Source organism: Dasypus novemcinctus, chromosome 13 (genome assembly GCF_030445035.2).
Source record: "Dasypus novemcinctus isolate mDasNov1 chromosome 13, mDasNov1.1.hap2, whole genome shotgun sequence".
NCBI lineage: Eukaryota > Metazoa > Chordata > Mammalia > Cingulata > Dasypodidae > Dasypus > Dasypus novemcinctus.
This window is the reverse complement of record NC_080685.1, coordinates 39,071,221-39,091,195: the sequence shown is the minus strand read 5'-3', so window position 1 is coordinate 39,091,195 and position 19,975 is coordinate 39,071,221. Positions and strand designations below refer to the sequence as shown.

At 45.2% G+C, this 19,975-nt stretch overlaps 1 protein-coding gene across 6 annotated transcripts in view; it reads right to left on the bottom strand.

The window, feature by feature from the left end:
- The window catches only part of ATF6 (activating transcription factor 6), a 276,008-nt gene that overhangs the window by 204,707 nt on the left and 51,326 nt on the right, over positions 1–19,975 (bottom strand). For all 6 annotated transcript variants that reach the window (XR_011645463.1, XR_011645464.1, XM_058310014.2 and 3 more), the window contains 2 exons: positions 8,907–9,036; positions 8,106–8,309 (listed from right to left, as the gene is read on the bottom strand). Coding sequence is in view for 4 of the 6 variants with exons in the window: in XM_058310014.2 (XP_058165997.1) it covers positions 8,106–8,309; positions 8,907–9,036 (334 nt within the window). In the remaining 2 variants the exon portion in view is untranslated. The remainder of the gene's footprint in view (positions 1–8,105; positions 8,310–8,906; positions 9,037–19,975) is intronic.

The window sequence follows — 19,975 nt, the reverse complement described above, 5'->3', positions numbered from 1 at the left end:
AAAAAAGAACGATTATAAACATTTATGCATTGAACCAGGATGCCTCAAAATACATGAGGCAAACACTGAAAAAACTAAGTGGAGAAGCAGATGCCACTACAATTATAGTGAGGAACTTTAATACATCATTATCACCATTAGACAGAACATCTCGACAAAGAAGCAATAAAGAAAGAAGACTATGAATAATAGAGGATCTGGACCTAATAGACATATACAGAACATTATACCCAAATACAGAGGGATATACATTCTTCTCAAGTGCACATGGATCATTCTCCAGTATAGATCACATGCTATAGATCACAGAACAACTCTCAATGAATTCAAAAAGACTGAAATTATACAAATTTCACCACAATGGGATGAAGCTGGAAATCAGTAAGGGGCAGAGAACTACATTAGGCAAAAAGATATGGAAGCTGAACAACCCACTCTTGGGCAAACAGTGGGTCAAGGAGAAAATTGCAAAAGAAATCAGTAACTACCTTGAAACAAATGAAAATGAAACACAACATATCAAAACTTATGGGATGCAACAAAAGCTGTACCACAAATGCCTATATTAAAAAAGAAGAGTGAGCTAAAATCAAACACCTACTGAACAACTGGAAGAATTAGAAAAACAACAACAAACTAACCCCAAAGAAAGCAGAAAGAAGGAAATAACAAAGATCAGAGCAGAACTAAATGAAATTGAAAATAAGAAAGCACTAGAAAAAATAAACAAAAGCTGATTCTTTGAGGTCAATAAAATTGACAAACCCTTAGCTAGACTAACAAAGAAAAAAGAGAGAAGCAGCAAATATATAAAATAAGGAACAAGGAAGGAGATATCACCACTGACTCCAAAGAAATAAAGAGTATCACAAGAGGATACTTTGAAAAATTAAATGCCAACAAGATAGATAATTAAAGGAAATGGACAAATCTCTAGAAACACACAAGCAGCCTACATTGATGAAAGAAGAAAGTGATGAACTCAACAGACTAATCACAAGTAACGAGACTGAATTAGTAATTAAAAACCTTTCATCTAAGAAAAGCCCAGGACCAGATGGCTTCACAGGTGAATTCTTACAAACATTCCAGAAAGAACACCAATCCTGCTTAAACTCTGCCAAAAAAACAGAAGTGGAGGGAACATTGCCCAACTCATTCTATGATGTCAAAATCACGCTAATACCAAAGTCAAACAAAGACACAAGAAAGGAAAACTATAAACCAATCTCTCTAATGAACCTAGATGCTAAAGTCCTCAACAAAATACTTGCTAATCATATTCAACAACACATTAAACGAATGGGTTGTCATCCATGGTAGGCAAGGATGGTTCAACTTGAGAAACTCAATCAGTGAGTTAAGAAACTCATAAACAAATTGAGGGGAAAAAAATCAAATGATCATCTCTACAAGTGCAGAAAAAGCATTTGACAAAATACAGCACCCTTTCCTGATAAAAACACTACAAAAGATAGGAATAGAAGGAAACTTCCTCAACATGATAAAGGGCATATATGAAAAGCCCACATCTAATAATATATTCAATGGAGAAATTCTAAAAGCTTTCCCTCTAAGATTGAGAACAAGACAAGGATTCCTATATTCACCATTCCTGTTTAACACTGTGTTAGAAGTACCTGGTTGAGCACTTAGGCAAGAAAAAGATATAAAAGGCATCCAAATTGGAAAGGAAGAAGTAAAAATTTTACTATTTGCAGACAATATGATCCTATACATAGAAAGCCTTGAGAAATCTACAACAAAGCTTCTAGAGCTTATAAATGAATTCAGTAAAGTTGCAGGTTATAAGATCAATGTGCAAAAATCAGTAGCATTTCTGTACACCAATAATGAGCAATCTGAGGAAGGAATCAAGAAAAAAATCCCAATTACAATAGCAACTAAAAGACTCAAATACCTAGGAATAAATTTAACTAAAGATGTGAATGACTTATACACAGAAAACTACACAATTTTCTTAAAGGAAATCAAAGAAGACTTACAGAAATGGAAGAATATTCCCTGTTCATGAACAGGAAGACTAAATATCATTAAGACGTCTATCCTACCCAAACTGATTTACATATTTAAAGCAATCCCAATAAAAATCACTGCAGCATTTTTTTACTGAACTGGAAAAACTAACTATGAAATTTATCTGGAAGCGCAAGAGGTCCCAAACAGTCAAAGACATACTGAAAAAGAAAAATGAAGGGAAGCGGACATGGCCCAGTGGATAGGGCATCCATCTACCACATGGGAGGTCCGTGGTTCAAACCCCGGGCTTCCTTGACCCTTGTGGAGCTGGCCCATGCGCGCAAGGAATGCCCTGCCATGCAGGGGTGTCCCCTGCATAGGGGAGCCCCACACACAAGGAGTGCACCCTGTAAGGAAAGCCTCCCAGTGTGAAGGAAAGAATAGCCTTCCCAGGAATGGCGCCACACACACGGAGAGTTGATGCAGCAAGATGATGCAACAAAAAGAAACACAGATTCCCATGCCGCTGACAACAACAGAAGCAGACAAAAAACAAGAACATGCAGCAAATGGACACACAGAACAGACAATAGGGGGGGAAGGGGAGAGAAATAAATAAAATAAATCTTAAAAAAAAAAAAGAAAAGAAGTCAGAGGAATCACACTACATGGTTTTAAAACATACTACAAAGCTACAGTGGTCAAAACTTCATGGTATTACATGTAGGCTGAGCTATTCTGCTAGTCTGAGTTGACCCTTTTACTCAAGGTCTTTTTCTGGTTACGTCATCAGCTGGTGCTTGGTAGTAATCCCCCGGCACCAGGGAAGCTCATCCTTGGGAGTCATGTCTCACACTGGGGGGAAGGTAATGCATTTACATGCTGAGTTTGGCTTAGAGAGTGGCCACATTTAAGCAACATGGAGGCTCTCAGGAGGTAATTCTTAGGTACCCTGCAGCTCTAGGCCTAGTTTGTATTTCAGGCGCACAGGCTCATAAGCATAGTCATCAGTGTCAAGGGGTCATTGTTAGACCATCCTTCTTTGTTAGTATTTGCCATTGCACTTGGCGGCTTGTTGCTGTTCAATTGGGGAATGTGAGCTCCTCTGGCTAGGAATTCAGCACTCCCTCAGTTGTCTTTTTTAACTGTAACCACTATGGAAATATCCAAACATTTTTATGTACCCTATATACATGCTCTGGAGAGCTCCCTAACAGGGAGGTGAAGAAGAGGAACCACCACACCAGGGAGCCAAGAATGCCTACAACTGCAAGCAAGAGAACTGCAACCATCATCCATGTGGAATCTAAGCACCCTCTTGATATAGAGGGGGAGTGGACATAACCCAGGGTCCACAGGATGGAGGAATAAAGTATGGATTAGAGTGGATTTACTAATATTCTACTATGGAACTACTATGATTAGTAATTGAAGAAACTGTAGCACTGATGTGGAGAAAGTGGCCACGGTAGCTGCTGAGGGTAGGGAAAGGGAAGAAGAGATATGATGTGGGGGCATTTGCAGGACTTGGAGTTGTCCTAGGTGGTACTGCAGGGACAGATGCTGAACATTGTGTCCTGCCATGGCCCACTGGGTGGACTGGTGGAGAGTATAAACGACAATATAAACCATTATCCATGTGGTGCAGCAGTGCTCCAAAATGTATTCACCAAATGTAATGAATGTCCCATGATGATAAAATAGGTTGTTGACGTGGGAGGAGTAGGGTGAGGGGAGTAGGGGGTATATGAGGACCTCATATTTTTTTAATGTAACATTTTAAAAAAATAGAGAAAAAAAACCTGCATGGTATCAGCATAAGAATAGATATACTGACCAATGGAACTGAGTTGAGAGTTCTGATATAGATCCTTGCATATACAGTTAACTGATGTTTGACAAGGCCAATAAGCCCATTCAACTGGGAGAGAATGGCCTCTTTAACAAATGTTGCTTGGTGAACTGGATATCCATATCCAAAAGAATAGAGAGGAACACCATCTCACACCTTATACAAAAATTAACTCAAGATGGATCAAAGATCCAAATATAAGAGCCAAACCATAAAGGGCTTGGAAGATAATGGAGGGAAGCACCTACAGAATCTTGTCATAGGAAATGGTTTCATAACTTCACACCCAAAGCAAAGCAGATAAATGGGACCTCCTCAAAATTAAAAACTTTTGTACCACAAAGGAGTTTGTCAAGAATGTAAAAAGGCAGCCTACTATGGGAGAAAATATTTGGTAACCATATATCTGATAGGGGCCTAATATTCTGCATCTATAAAGAAATCCTATACCTTGAAAATAAAAAGACAAACAACCCATTTTAAAAATGGGCAAGTGATTTGAATAGACACTTCTCCAAAGAAGAAATACAAATGGCTAAGAAGCACATGAAAAGATGTTCAACATCACTAGCTATTAGGGAAATGCAAATCAAAACTATAATGAGATATCATCTTACACCCATTAGACTGGTGGCTATTAAAAAAATAGAAGACTACAAGTGTTGGGGAGGATGTGGAGGAATAGAAACCCTCATCCTCTGCTGGCAGAAATGTAGAATGGTGCAGCCATTGTGGAGAGCAGTATGGCAGTTCCTCAGAAAACTAACTATAGATCTGTGATATGATCAGCAATTCCACAGCTGGATATATACCCAGAAGAATTAAAAGGACACAAACATATATGCACAACAACATTCATAGTAGCATTATGAACTATTGCCAAAAGTTGGAACCAATCCAAATGCCCTTCAACAGATGAATGGATCAACAAATTGTTGTATATACATACAATGGAATGTTACTCAGTAGTAAGAAGGAATACAGTATTAAAACACAGAGTAAAATGGGTGAATCTTGAGGACTTTATGTTGAGTGAAGTCAGGCACTGAAAGACAAATATTACATGACTTCACTGATATGAATTAAGCAAATTGAGCAGAGTCACAGAGCTAGGGTCTGGAAGATAGGTTTACAGGAAATAGAGAGGGAGAAGAAGGCTGTGAGTTAATGCTTAAAGGGGCAAAATCTATGATAATGTGGAAGTGTGTAGTTATGCAGTGGAGGGGCATGACAGTGGTGCAGTGATACTGCTGGGTTAGGTGGTACAGGGATGTCAGGGGCATATGGTGTGGAGGGGGGGTTGGACTATCAAGAACATGGGATTGGAGGAGGGAGCAGGTGAACACTGGGGATTGGTTGAAACTACAATGTTGGGAATGCTCTTTTGGTAACAGGGCAAGGTAAGCTTACTGATTTAGGGTGTTGGATGTGGGAGGCATTTGGGATAGGGCACACCTAAAAAGGGTGTGACTGTTTATCTTGACATAGTGTGTTATATCAATGGGTGGAAACCAACATAATGAGTGGGAAGGTATTGGACTCCCATCCTGGGGAGGTCCACTATGCTCTCAAACAGAGGGGTGGGAGTCTCTCGAGAACATGGGCAGTGCCCAATAGGGGAGGACAGACCAGTGTGTCAAGCCCTCAGTGTTGTTTAAGTAACTAAGAATCTGGCCCTGCAAAGAATGAAGCCTGGTGGTTGCCATGGGTCCTGAGGGGAGGAAGAGAGAGGAATAGAATAGATGGAACAAGAGGCATTTTGAGGGCGATGGAAGTGTTCTACATGATCTTGCAATGATGGATACAGGTCATAGTAAGTTTCATTAAAATTTCAAAAGGGTATGGTCCAATATGTAAACCATAATGTAAACCATTGACCATGGTTGGTAGCTATGTTTCAGTATTTGTATATTATTTGTAACAAATGTACCATCCACATATAAAATGCTATTAAATAAGAAAGGAGGAAGAGGGATAAGATGTTAGATATATGGAAGCCCCCTATATTCTGTACATGAATTTGCTGTGACCTAAACTTCTCTGAAGATAAAATGAAAAAAGTAAAACATTGGGGGAATAAATTGAAGAAAATGTCACTGTACACAGAGGGCAACACATCTTACAGTGACGAAAGGCAAAATGTTAAAAAAAATTTTTTTTAATATTTTTCATTGTTTTTTATTATCCCAAATTTTTATTTTATTTTTTAATTTTTTTGTATTTTATTTCTTATTTTTAAAACTATCATTATTATTCCATTTTCTTATTAACTGTATTTGGCTAGTTTATTGGCTTCTTCTTTTTTTTTTAAGATTTATTTATTTCTCCCCTCTCCCGCCATTGTCTGCTTTCTGTGTCTCTTCGCTGTGTGTTCTTCTGTGTCTGCTAGTATTCTCATTAGGCAGTTCCAAGAACCAATCCTAGGACCTTCCAGAGTGGGAGAGAGGCAATCATTCCCTTACGCCACCTCAGCTCCCTGATCTGCTGCATTTCTTATTCTCTCTCCTCCGTGTCTCTTTTTGTTGCATCATCTTGCTGCACCTGCTCTTTGTGTGGGCCAGCACTTCAGCACAGGGTGGCACTCCTACACGGACTGCCAAATAGTGGGACCCCTGAGGGCTCTGGAGACACCCAGGCACTATGGTTAGGGAAGATAGCTCGTGAGTTTCGTACCCTGCCAGCAGGCCCTACTTTGAGGTTTGTGCTCCCCAATGAGACAGAGTTGGACTCAGTTGTGGTTTCCCTACACATGGTTTTGCTGTCCCTTCTATTTGAACCTAGAGTTGGTGCTGGAATTGGTAGATGTACATCCAAGGTGTGCAAGAGAGGTGCAATAGCTACTTTTCAGTTCACTGGACTCACCCAGAAGAACAAACAAGGAGGTGATGATAGACAACCACCATACCAAGGAACCAAGAGAGTCTACAACTGCAAGCAAGGGAGTCCCATCCATTGGCTGTATGGGACTGAAGCCTCCACTCAATTAGAGGTGGAGTGGGCTTTACCATTCCAGAATCTTCAGGACTGGGGAATGAAGTATGGACTGGAGTGAACTTATTGGTATTCTGCTACAGATTTATTGTGATTTTAGCAATTTATGATCTTGCCCTCTTTAAAACCATGATGCAAATAAATGAGTTAACCACCCATAGCTAGAAATATAACCTAAAAGCAAATGTACCATTGGTATTTATTTACAATCCATACCCATTAGTCACACCTAGTTCTACTTGATGCTAGCAAAGTAAATCCAGAGAAAAGAATGCTGTACAAGTTTTCCTGTAGTTATGTCTACAGACAACAATATAAGAACAAAGATAAATCTACCTAAAGGAGCTCTAAGTCTAAATGATTCCCATGTCTGAATAGCACCAAATCCTCAAACTTGAACTTCTTTCAATACTGACCTAAACTTTGTGTAGAATTACAAGCACATGAGGCCACCTGGTGGATAAAACATAGAAACACACAGAAATTAACCTGATTCTACTACAAAAACACCTATTAGGTCTGAAACAGACCATATTATTGAAAGATGACCTCTCGTTTAAAAAAACGCTCACGGCCACAAAAACCTCAGGAAAAAACGACACTAAGAGGAAAGGGAAAGCAGATGTGGCTCAAATAGTTGGGCACCCACCTAACAAATGGGAGGTCCCAGGTTTGGGTCCCAGAGTCTCCTAAAAGAAAATGAGCAGACGCCACACCTGCCATACCCACCACAATGAGCAGATGCCTAAACAAGCAAATGCCGCAAGCTAGCAAATGTCACAGCCCGCGGGGAGCAATGTGGCTCAGGTCGTTGGGCACTTGCCTCTCATGTGGGAGGTCCTGAGTGAGGTTCCCAGTGCCTCCTGGAGAAGGCAAACAAACAATGAGCAGACCGACAAGAGAATCATCTGGGGGAGAGGGAGACAAATTAAAAATACTACTAATAAATAAATCTTTTAAAAAAAAATGACACCAAGAAATTTTCCAGGTTTTCATCTGCATTACAAGTGGTTATATGAAACCAAAAGCCTTAGAGAAGGGTGTTTCCACAATTAAAACTGTAAGAAAAAGGAGCGTCAGATATACTTAGTCTGAATAGCAACGTCTCAGAACAGGAAACACATACCAGTCATCTCTGCAACCTCCTCAGAAAAAAGGACAATTCTTAACACACAGCACAGTACATGCTCAAAAACTATAACCTGAATTAAAACAAATCATATGACACAAGCGTTCCTTCTTTCCAATTAAACATACACAGCCTCAGATTGCATTCAGGTACCTTTAGTTGGTGCAGGTTGTATACTGATAATGGGCTGCTGTTTTGCAAATGGCATAAGTGTTGGTAGTGCCTGAATAATGATGGTTTTTGCTGGAACACTGGAGTTGATTTGAGTCTTGGGTGCTGCCGGAAGTAATAAAGGCTTAGGCTGAAATGAAGATTTTGAATTCATCTGATTTTTTTTCTTTAAAGTCAGTCCATTTTCTGGAGAAAAAACAAACCAACCACAAATCAATTTGAAGGCAATTAGGCAAACTCTAGAAAACAGATTCTATCACAAACCTTTCTTTATATATTATCTTCACCTCTGAATAAATACCTTTAGTTGAAGGTTAAGTAAAGCTACTCTATATCCTACAAGAATGAAGGAAAGTTCTGAAATTGAAATCTTTTTAACCAAACATACAGCTTTGAGAAGCAGATGCTTGGACTGGTAAAGGAGAATAGCTAAAATCACTGAATAAAGTCTGGAAATTAATAAGGTAACAAATGTCATGGTGAATGACCATCAGATCCAGTATGTTTAACTAAAACCTGGAAATCTCTCCTGAAGATGATGGGGACTAGGTCTAATTTTAAAGAATCTTTCACCTATTAAGACAGAGACAACCAAAGAAGATTATTTCTTCCTTTTCCTCTACACACTGAATGATCCATAACAAAAAATTAGGTTCACTAGTTTAAAAACAGAAAGTCAGCTTGGTAAATATATATTTAATCCAATGTTTTCTTTTAAGAAATAGAACCCAAGTTCAGTCTAAAAAAGAAATTAACAACAGAAATTAGGAGATGGAGTAATACCAATTTTATTCCTAGGACCAACAGTGGGCTTATCTTCCTTCAGTAGCTCTGCTGAAGAGGGACTATTAGCACTTTCACCATATAAGGAAAGGGGAGACATTTGGGAACTGGAAGACAAATCCAACTCCTCCTGTAGCAAAATAAAACAAGAGCAAATTTATGCAGAAGAGTATAATCTTTGAATAACAAATTTCTTAGAAAGAAAGGCAAATCCCAGAAATAAAAACGAAATAATTTGAGGTAAAGGTATGATATATTAGAGACCACATCTATATATTAATTACTAAGTGACTATGGCTAAATCAACATTATGGATAAATCCACATTATCCCTCAATACTAAAGGAAAAATAACGCAAAATGCAGTTTGTCGACACCATTATCTTTGTATTAAGGATATGAATCACTGACTTGATTCTATACATTCTCCCATGAATTTTATATTTTACTTGGTTCGTTTTTATAAATTTAATATCATTTTAAGGCTACAGTTAAAATGACATTATCTGTCCACACAATCTCATTTATTTAGTACTATAAGAAGTTCAAGAGCAAAATAATTCTTACTATTTTTCTACTTATTATTACTGGCTTTGTTCCAAATGTTTTGAAAGAAAGACAAACATCAAAAGAAGCAAGGCTATTTTCTTTTATTTAATGGGTGAATTGATAATACCAAAGATACAAAACAGTAACATTAATATTTTTACAATAGTCCTTTAGCATTTTTGGTGGATCTGCCCCCATTTCGTTAGAGCAAAGAAATTTAACATACAATAAAAGTAACGTTGCAATTCATAGATAAAAAGATTGTGTATATAACAGTGGAATGGGCATAATCTCCACCTCAAACCATCTTCAAAATCTATAAAACGATTACAAGAAAATGTAAGCAGGGAAGTGGATGTGGCTCAACTGACAGAGCATCCACCTACCATATGGAGGGTCCAGAGTTCGATACCCAGGGCCCCCTGACCCGTGGAGTAAGCTGGCCAACGCGCAGTGCTGCCATGTGCAAGGAGTGCCATGTCATGCAGGGGCACCCCGGCGTAGGGGTGCCCCATGCGGAAGGAGTGCATCCCGCAAGGAGAGCTGCCCTGCGTGAAAAAAGCGCAGCCTGCCCAAGAGTGGTGCTGCACACACGGAGATCTGATGCAGCAAGATGATGCGACAAAAAAGAGACGCAGTTTCCTGGTGCCGCCTGACAATGCAAGCCGACGCAAAAGAACACACAGCAAACGGACACAGAGAGCAAACAACAGGGAGGAAGGGGAGAGAAATAAATAAATGAATCTTTAAAAAAAAAAAGAAAATGTAAGCAAATACTTGTTTACTCTCAGAATGACACATGCCTTATTAAGTCAAGAAACCCAGAAGGCATAAAGGAAGAACACAAAAAGTTAAAACATTTTATAATGAAAAACAGACCATAAACAATGTTAGAAGACAAAATACTGGGGGAGGGGACAAGATGGTGGCTGGGTAAGGAGTTGCAAGAGTCAACTCATCCTACAGGGCAGATAGTAATATAAACAGAGCTTTCTAAAGTACCTGTCTGGGGGACCCAGGAGATCAGAAAAGCATCCTGCAACATCCTTGAAAGAATGGAAGGAGGACATTCCATCTGAAGTGAAAATTTGTAAGTAGAGTACACCACATGCAGAGGCCCATCCTCCACTGGCGGTACAAGCTGCCTTAGGAACTATTCTGTGGCTGGAACTGGAAGCTCCGTTTACCAAAAATGGGGGAGGAAGAGACAGTTGGGCACTGACTTCAGCTACTAATTAGTAAATTCAGATGGCTAATGTATAATTCAAAGAATAGCTAAAGTTAGACCCTGTCCAAGTCAGAAAGAGGCTGGTAACTGCCATTTTAACTACTCCCCCAGCTTGAGGGGAAGAGGGCCTGACTGAAAATCACAGTGATGGTAGGGACCGGCTTCTTTCTACCCAGATCAGATTGCAGCCCTAGTCTAGGCTCGAGCCCCACTTTCAGCACAAAAGAAGCAGGGAAGACCTACACTCCCCTCTCCGGGCAACTGCAGGCACGTTCAGCCCACATAGACTGGATACTCAGACACCTGTAGCTCCACCCACCCTCCTACCCCCATAGGATATGTTCCCTCAGCCTCTCATGGCAACTGCAGGGACTTTTGGCCTCCACGAACTCAAACGTTGGGCACCTATGGCTCCAACCCCACTCCCAATAGGACAGGAGAGGGCACTGTTTCCCCAGCCTCTCTGGGTAAGTGCAGATGCTTTTAGCCCATACAGACTGAATAGCCGGATACATGTAGCTCCATTCCCACCCTCAAGTAGGATAGGAGGGGAGCTGTGTTTCCTCAGCCTTTCCAGGCAACAGCAGGCACTTTCAGGCTACAGGGACTGAAATGTTGGGCACCAGTGGATCTACCCCCACCCCAACAGGATAGGAGGGGGCTAGTGTTTCCTCAGCCTCTCAGGCAATGGCAGGTAATTTTGGCCTACATGGACTGAACTATTGGGCACCTGTGGTTTCATCATCACCCCTTAAAGAACAGAAAGGACAGTACTCTGCCAGCCTCTCAGGGAAACTGCAGGCACATTTGACCCACACAGATTAAACTGTTGGGCACTCCGGAGGGTTCATCTCCACCTCTGGCAAGGGAAGAGGGGGGCTGATACTACATCACTCGACCTGGGCAACTGTGGTCATTTTGGACGCACATGGCGTAACTGCTGCCTACATCTGCAGTTTCATCAGTACCTGAGGAGTGGAAGAACGGGCATGAAGCTCCATCAGTCTCTCCAGGCAACTATAGACAGTCTTGGCCTGTACAGCTTGCAATACTACACAGAGCTGTGGCTCTGTCTCTACCCCTGGCAGAACAGACGCTTCATCAGTTTCTGGGGCACACAGGCAGCTTCAGTCTCCACAGCTTACAGTACCAACCATATCCTTAGCTCCTACTACACCACCAGCAAGAGAGAAAGGGCAAGAAAGCCCTGGACTAAAGAGAGAAACTACACGAAGAATAAATACACCAAAAAAAAATTACAATCCATATCAAGAAAAAGGAAGATACGGCTCAGTCAAAGGAACAAGGTAAACCTCTAGATGACATAAAGGAGTTGAGCCAACTAATCGTAGATGTTTAAACAAATGTCCTTAATAAATTCAATGAAAGGCCAAAGAGACTAAGGATATTAAGAAGTCACTGAATGAGCACAAAGAAGAATATAGCATATATGGAAAAATAGAAGATCTTACTGGAATGAAAGGCACAAGAATGAAATAAAAAATACACTGGAGGCACATAACAGCAGATTTGAACACAGAGAAGAAAGGATGGGTGAGCTTGAAGACATGGTCTCTAAAAGCAAACATAAAAAGGGACAGATAAAAGGAAGCAGTTGTGGCTCCAGCAACTGGGCTCCTGTCTACCATATAGGAAGTCCAGGGTTCGATGCGCAGGGCCTTCTGGTAAAGGCAAGCTGGCCCATGCAGAGTGCTGGCCTGTGCAGATTACTGTGCCATGCAGGACTGCTGCCCTGTGCAGGAATGCTGGTCCGCGTAGAGAGCAGGTACAGCAAGATGACACAACAAAAAGAGACACAAAGGAGAGAGAAGAAGAGATGCAGCAGATCAGGGAGCTGAGGTGGCACAAGAAAATGATCACCTCTCTCACTCTGGAAGGTCCCAGGATCAGTTCCCAGAGCTGCGTCATAAGAATACAAGCGGACACAGAAGAACACACAGTGAATGGACACAGAGAGTAGACAATGGGGGGAGGGGGAGAAATAAATTTTAAAATCTTAAAAAAAAAAAAAAAAGGAACAGATAAAGAAAAGAATGGAAAAATTTGAACAGAGTCTCCAGGAACTAAATGACAGGAAGAGATACACAAACATATATGTCATGGGTGTTTCAAAAGGAGAAGAGAAGAAAAAAGGGGCAGAGGGAATAGCTGAAGAAATAAAAGTGGAAAATTTTCCAACCCTATTGAAAGACATAGATATCCGAGTCCAAGAAGCAAAACGTACTCCCATCTGAATAAATCGAAATAGACCAACTCCGAGACACATACTCATCAGAATATCAAATGCCAAAGACAAAGAGAGAATTCTGAGAGCAGCAAGAGAAAAGCAATGCACAACATGTAAGGGATACCCAATAAGATTAAGTGCCGATTTCTCATCAGAAACCATGGAAGCAAGAAGGGGGTGGTATGATACATTTAAGATACTGCTAGAGAAAAACTTCCAGCCAAAAGTCTTATATCTGGCAAGATTATCTTTCAAAAATGAAGATGAGTTTATAATAGTCAAGGATAAACAGTAACTGAGAGTTTGTAACCAAGAGAACAGCTTTGCAGGAAATACTAAGGGGAGTGCTACAGCCTGAAAAGAAAAGACAAGATAGAGAGACTTGGAAGAAAGTCTATAAATAAAGATTATATCAGTAAAAAACCTTATAACAAGAGCAGTAAAAATATGATATGACAGATAAAACCCAAAGGTCAAAAATGGGTGGAGTAAGGAAGAGAGTGTAAACTATAATGTAAACTATAATCCACGCGGTGCAGTAGTGCTCCAAAATGTATTCACCAAATGGAATGAATGGGCCACAGTGATGAAAGAGGTTGTTGATATGGAAGGACCATGTGGGGGGGGGGGGGTGGGAAGTGGGGTATGTGGGAACCTCTTATATTTTTTAATTTAATGTTTTTGTGATTTATGTATCTTTAAAAAAAAAAGACAATTTATTACTGAAAAAAAAATGGGTGGAGTAAGAACTGCCTTTACAGTAATAACAATGAATATTAATGAACTAAATACCCCAAACAAAAGACACAGACTGCTGGAATGGATAAGAAAATATAAGCCATCTCTATGCTATCTACAAGAGACTCACCTTAGATCCAAGTGTGGCTGAGCATGAGGGTTTCAACTTCGCTCAGGCCCGAGAGTCGGGGGGGCTTGCTCCTGCCGATCCTCCAGCGGGGGGTGCCCCGAGAGGGAGCACCGGATCTCCAGGCGTGGGGGACGCGCGGTTGAGGAAAAACCACGGAGACCGCTTGAGCGCAAGAACAGGTCTGCTTTATTGCGGAAGTACACTTAGTTATATAGGGTTGGGTAGAGGGAGGAGTGTGATGAAGGGAGGGTTATCTACTGGGCGGCTGTGGATAAGCTAAAGCTGATGGACCGACCTGAGGTAAGCAGTTACTGGGGAAGAGGGCAGATTGTAGGTTGGCAATATGGGCGGGACTGGCGGGAAGGACGGCGGAGGCTGGAAGGGGAGGAGGGGTGGAGAAAGGCGGTAACAATTGCTCCTTTTGTTTTAAAAAGAAATAGAAGCAACAGGTTTTGGTGCACACGGTGGGTGTAAGTGACTCGGTGTGCGTAGCAACAAGAGACAAGGATTATGAGGAAGAGGAGGAAAAGGAGGTCATAGGGACGGGTATTGGGGTGAGACGAGGGGCGGAGGGAAACCACGAGGGCCGGCCGGCCGTGAGCGGACATCATAGCATCTGGCCAGGACGCATGTGTCCGCCATTAGGGTCGGCGCACGCCGGCGCCTGGCGCGCGCCGAGCCTTGCCAGCGAAACGGGCCCGTGATGTCCTCGAACCCCCCGCCCGAGGGGGAGGAATAGTTGGGGAGAGGTGAGGGGAGGAAGACAAGAAGCTATAGGCGTGCGGTCCAGAGCAGGTGGCGAGGGCGGAAGGGGCGAGGTGGATGGCTGGGGGGGGGACTCAGTGGTGGCGAGGCGTTGGTAGTGGACTTGTACAAAAGAGCTGAACACTGCATTGGCCTGGTCTTTGGCAAGGTGGACTATCCTTTTGATGGCCCAGGGGCCCACAGTGAGGGCTAGAAGGATAATGATAAGGGGGCCTAGGAATGGGAGCAGGTATGGGAGGAGAGAGTGGAAGAATGTAGAGGAGTAGTTGTCGCGTTCTCTTTGGCGTCGTTCCAGGCCTTCGCGGACCTTTTGTAGGCTATTTTCTGAGAGGCCGGTGGTGTCGGCGTATACACAACACTCTTCTCAAAGGGCGGCGCAGAGGCCCCCCTCTTTGAGCAGGAGGAGGTCAAGGCCGCGGCGGTTCTGGAGGACAACCTCAGAGAGAGAGCTAAGGGAGTTTTTTAGATGCTCAACAGCCTCTTGGAGATAGGTAATATCTTGATCGACTGCCTGTCGGAGGGAGGAAAGAGAGGCGGATTGCGTAGCAAGGGCGGCGATCCCTGTGCCTGCTCCAGCAAGACCTAAAAAGGTGGCGACGGTAAGAACAGCAGTAACAGGCTCCCTTTTTTGAATGTGGGAAGAGACGAGAGGGCAGAGGACTGCAGCAACAGCTAGAAGCTCGCCCACTTGAACAGAAAAGTCATTTGCGAACAGCAGTTGCCGTGGCTCAGGATTCTCAGGAGTGTATATGATGGCAGCAAACGCCGTTTTTGAGGCATCTGTGAAGGCAGTGATGGCTGAAGGGATCGGGTTCCGTGCGGGCAATGGACGGAACGGGTTGGAAAACGCCAAATGAGACATTCCCTGCAGCAATCGGTGATGAGGATAGTGGTTATCAAAGGAGCCGCGAAAGAGCTCTACTAGGCTCTGCATTTGGGCATTGTTCATGATGAGGGAGGTAACTTCCTTGGCATCTAAAGGCCAGACAATGGTGTGTGGCGGGATGCCATACGTTTGTATGGAGAGAAGTACTAAGTCAGTGGCCAACGTGATCCAGGCCCTTGTAAAAGGGCAGATTTTCGGGAGTTTGCTCTTTGACGTATGCAGAAAAAGGAGAGGGCCATCTTGCCACAAGAGACCTGTGGGAGTGATTGGCGTTGGCAGAACTAAAGCCAAAATTGGAAGGTTAGGGGAGAACCACTCCAGGCGGCACTGCTGCAGAGCGGCGCTAACTTGCTGGACGACTTCTCGAGCAGCAGGAGTGATGGTGATGCTGCGGGTGGCTGCAGTTGGTGGGCTGTCTTTGGTCTGCAAGAGCTCGAAGAGGGGTTGCATCTGCGCTGTTGTGATGGGCAGCGCCGAGCGAAGCCAATTGATTTGCCCGCAAAGTTGCTGGAGCTCGGTTAGCATCATCTTATCAGAAAGGTGGATTTTTGGGCTTGCGGGTTGGATGAACCGATGAAAATGAAAGCCTAGGAATTGAAAAGGAGGCTGGAGGTTTATTTTGTCAGACTGCACAGTAAGCCCGAGGCTGGAGAGGTTTGTTATTATTGCCGAGAGCAGATCATTGAGGAGCGCACTGGAGCTCGCTGCTAAAAGAAGGTCGTCCATGTAGTGGAGGATGTATGTGTGCTCCGGATTGAACTTGGAGCGCAGCGGCTCAACAGCATGGTTGACATACAGTTGGCACATAGTCGGGCTGTTGCGCATGCCTTGAGGCAATACTCGCCATTGAAATCGCTGAGCTGCGCCTTGGTGGTTGATGCGTGGAACCGTGAACGCGAATCTCGGACAGTCCCGGGGGTGAAGAGAAATAGAGAAAAAGCAGTCCTTGATGTCGATGGTCGCCGCGTGAAAATGCTGGGAGACTGCGGTGGGATGCGGGCATCCTGGCTGAGGTGATCCCATTGGCTTGATATGCTTGTTGATTTCGCGGAGATCGTGGAGAAGGCGGTATTTGCCAGTGCTCTTTTTGCTGATGACAAAGACTGGTGAATTGTAGGGACTAGTGGATGACTCTATATGCCCTGCTTGTAGCTGCTCTTCGACGAGGGCAGAGAGAGCTTGGAGCTTGTGAGCTGGGAAGGGCCACTGCTCGACCCAGATGGGCTCCTCTGTGTCCCATTCCAGAGGGATAGGGTCAGGTTTTGAGATGGGAGCAGTGGCCCCTAGAAGGGGGGGCAGCGCAGCTGAGAAGGCTTCTGTGATGATTCGGGCCTTTAGCTGGCTGAGGACATCTCTCCCCCATAAGATGGTTTGGACAGACGAAAGGACGAGTGGGCGAATTTGGCCTTCGTGGCCTTCTTGGTCGCTCCAATGCAGAGGCTGGGATGTTTTCCAGGAGGTGGCGGCCCCAGTGGCGCCGATGACTTGAGGGCCAGTTTCCAGGGGCCAGTGATTGAACGCAGCGCTTTCGAAGAGAACACAGGAGACTTCAGCGCCGGAATCCAGGAGCCCATCGAGCCATTGCCCATCGATTTTAAGCTTTAATGAGGGTCTCTGGCAGTGCGTGATGGGCATTGTCCACATTATGGCTTGGGAATTCCTCTGGGGGCCTCTTGGGGGTGGGGCTGAGGCCTGCCCCACTGGGAGTTTAAAGGCTGCTGGGAACCTTGGGTGGAACGGCAGTCGCGGGCCCAGTGATATCCTTTCCCACAACGCGGACATGGCGTAGAAGGGCCCCTTGGCCGCCGCAACGGCGGGTCTGAGCGAGGCGCTGGGCCTGGCTGAGAGCACTCGCGGACAAAATGGCCGGGCTGGCCGCATCGAAAGCAGACGGAAGTGGAGGTGGATGAAACAGCCATGGCAGACGCAAAGGCAGCGGTGAGCGTTTTGACTTGCGGGTCGACGTCGCGGCAAGCAAGGACCCACTCGTGCAGAGCTTTATCACGTATGGGAAGGACTATGGCTCGGAATGGCGCAAGGCATCCGTCTATGATAAGTTCTTTGGCCAGCGCAAACTGGGCATCCTCGCTGGAAATCTTCCGCTGACAGGCTTCCAGGACGCGGGCGACAAATGCTGGGAAGGTCTCATTGGAGTCCTGAAGCAGCTGCGCAAGCTTGGTGGGCTGCTTGGTGGAAACTAGAGAGAATGACCGCTGGACGAGGACTTTTACCCGGTGCCAAAACCCTGGGTCAATTTCGAGATAAGAATGAGGGTTTGCATAATTGTTGGTGCCCGTGTATGCATCGGAGGGATCGAGGACGCCGGCTTGGGCATTTTCCACGATTTGCCGGTCAACAGCCGCTTGGTAATGGGCGCCCCATTCAATGAATTGACCCGGCGTTAAGATGGCACGGGCTAGTGCAATCCAGTCATATGGGAGAACGAGTTGGGTCCCCAACTCCTCAAGTAGTTGCTGCGCATAAGGGCTGCCAATCCCGTCTTCCTTTACAGCTTTGCGGAGGGTTCTGACCTCTTCCGCTGTAAAGGGTAGCCAAGTTTGGGGTCGCTGTGGCGTAGGCTGTGGATTCAGCGGATACAGCTGAGGGGTTGGAGGAGGTGTGGCACCGGGGACCGATGGAGCAGCCAAGGCAGGTGAAGGACTATTGCCGTACGGCGGCGGCAAGGGATAAGCGGAACACGGGTGAGAAAATGGCGGCTTAGCGGCTTCCGGGCGACAACAAGATGGCGGTGGGACCCTTCCGGGCACCGGCCAAGATGGCGGAGCAGCTACATCCGGCAGCGGACAAGATGGCGTAAGGGGCGCTTCCGGTTTAACGGAAGATGGCGACCATGCAGTTTCCGGGCCCGAACCGGATGCTGACTGGGCAGGAAGAGGCGGGTAAAGGCAGGAGGAGGACAAAGGCGCCGGCGAAGAAGAAGCCGGATGCGTGCCATCTTGGGCAGAAATGGAGGAAGAAGGCGGGAGTTCGCCATCTTGGGGAGCGGCAGGGGTGGTTTCTGTCTGCTGCGGAGAGCTCAGGCGGGGAGGTTCGCGCTCGAGAGCGGCAGCAAGTTGGTCAGACAGAGAGTCATTGTCGGCGGGCTCATCGGGATCACAGTCTAGAGGCCATTTGGGAGAAGCTTCATAAACGGCTTCTGTTGGAGCACCAAGGAGACAAGCGCGAATGGCAACGAGAACGGGTAAGAGGCCTGTTGGGAAGGCGCGTTTCTCGTGCTCCATGGCAGAGGTGACTCGATCTATGAGACGCGAGTACGTATCTGGGCTCCAGAGTTGACAGGTAGCGAGCCACGGATTAAAAGGGAGCAAGAGATCCCAGTACTTTTGGAGCTGCCGCAGGGAGACGCGGACTCCATTGGCATCGAGCAGGGCAGCGAGGGCCCTGACTTGAGGCGCCTGACGCAATGACAAAGAGGCGCCCATGACGAGATAGGAATGGGACGACGGCGAGGGGTCCCTACCTGGAGATGAGGAAAGCCGTCACGATCACAGCAGCAGCAGCAGCAGAGAGGGGCCGGGGGAGGAGCTGCCCCACGTTGTTGGGCGCCAATTGTGGCTGAGCGTGAGGGTTTCAACTTCGCTCAGGCCCGAGAGTCGGGGGGGCTTGCTCCTGCCGATCCTCCGGCGGGGGGTGCCCCGAGAGGGAGCACCGGATCTCCAGGCGTGGGGGACGCGCGGTTGAGGAAATACCACGGAGACCGCTTGAGCGCAAGAACAGGTCTGCTTTATTGCGGAAGTACACTTAGTTATATAGGGTTGGGTAGAGGGAGGAGTGTGATGAAGGGAGGGTTATCTACTGGGCGGCTGTGGATAAGCTAAAGCTGATGGACCGACCTGAGGTAAGCAGTTACTGGGGAAGAGGGCAGACTGTAGGTTGGCAATATGGGCGGGACTGGCGGGAAGGACGGCGGAGGCTGGAAGGGGAGGAGGGGTGGAGAAAGGCGGTAACACCCAAGTATACCAACAGATTGAAGTGAAAGGCTGGAAAAAAGATATTCCATGCATGCAGTAACAAACAAAACAAAACAAAACAAAACAAAAGACTGGAGTAGCTATACTTAGGTCAGATGAAACAGACTTTAAAAGCAAAACGGTTATTAAAAACAAGCACATTATATATTAATAAAAGGGGCAATTCACCAGGAAGAAATAACAATCATAAATCTATATGCACCTAACCAAGATGCCCCAGATTACATGAGGCAAACACTGGCAAAACTGAAGGGAGAAAAGGATGTCTCTACAATAGTGACAATTTCAATATACCACTCTCAGCATGGGATAGGATATCTGGGCACAGGATCAATAAAGAAACAGAGGGAAACGGACTTTGGCCCAGTGGTTAGGGCGTCCGTCTACCATATGGGAGGTCCGCGGTTCAAACCCCGGGCCTCCTTGACCCGTGTGGAGCTGGCCATGCGCAGTGCTGATGCGCGCAAGGAGTGCCGTGCCACGCAAGGGTGTCCCCCGCGTAGGGGAGCCCCACGCACAAGGAGTGCGCCCGTG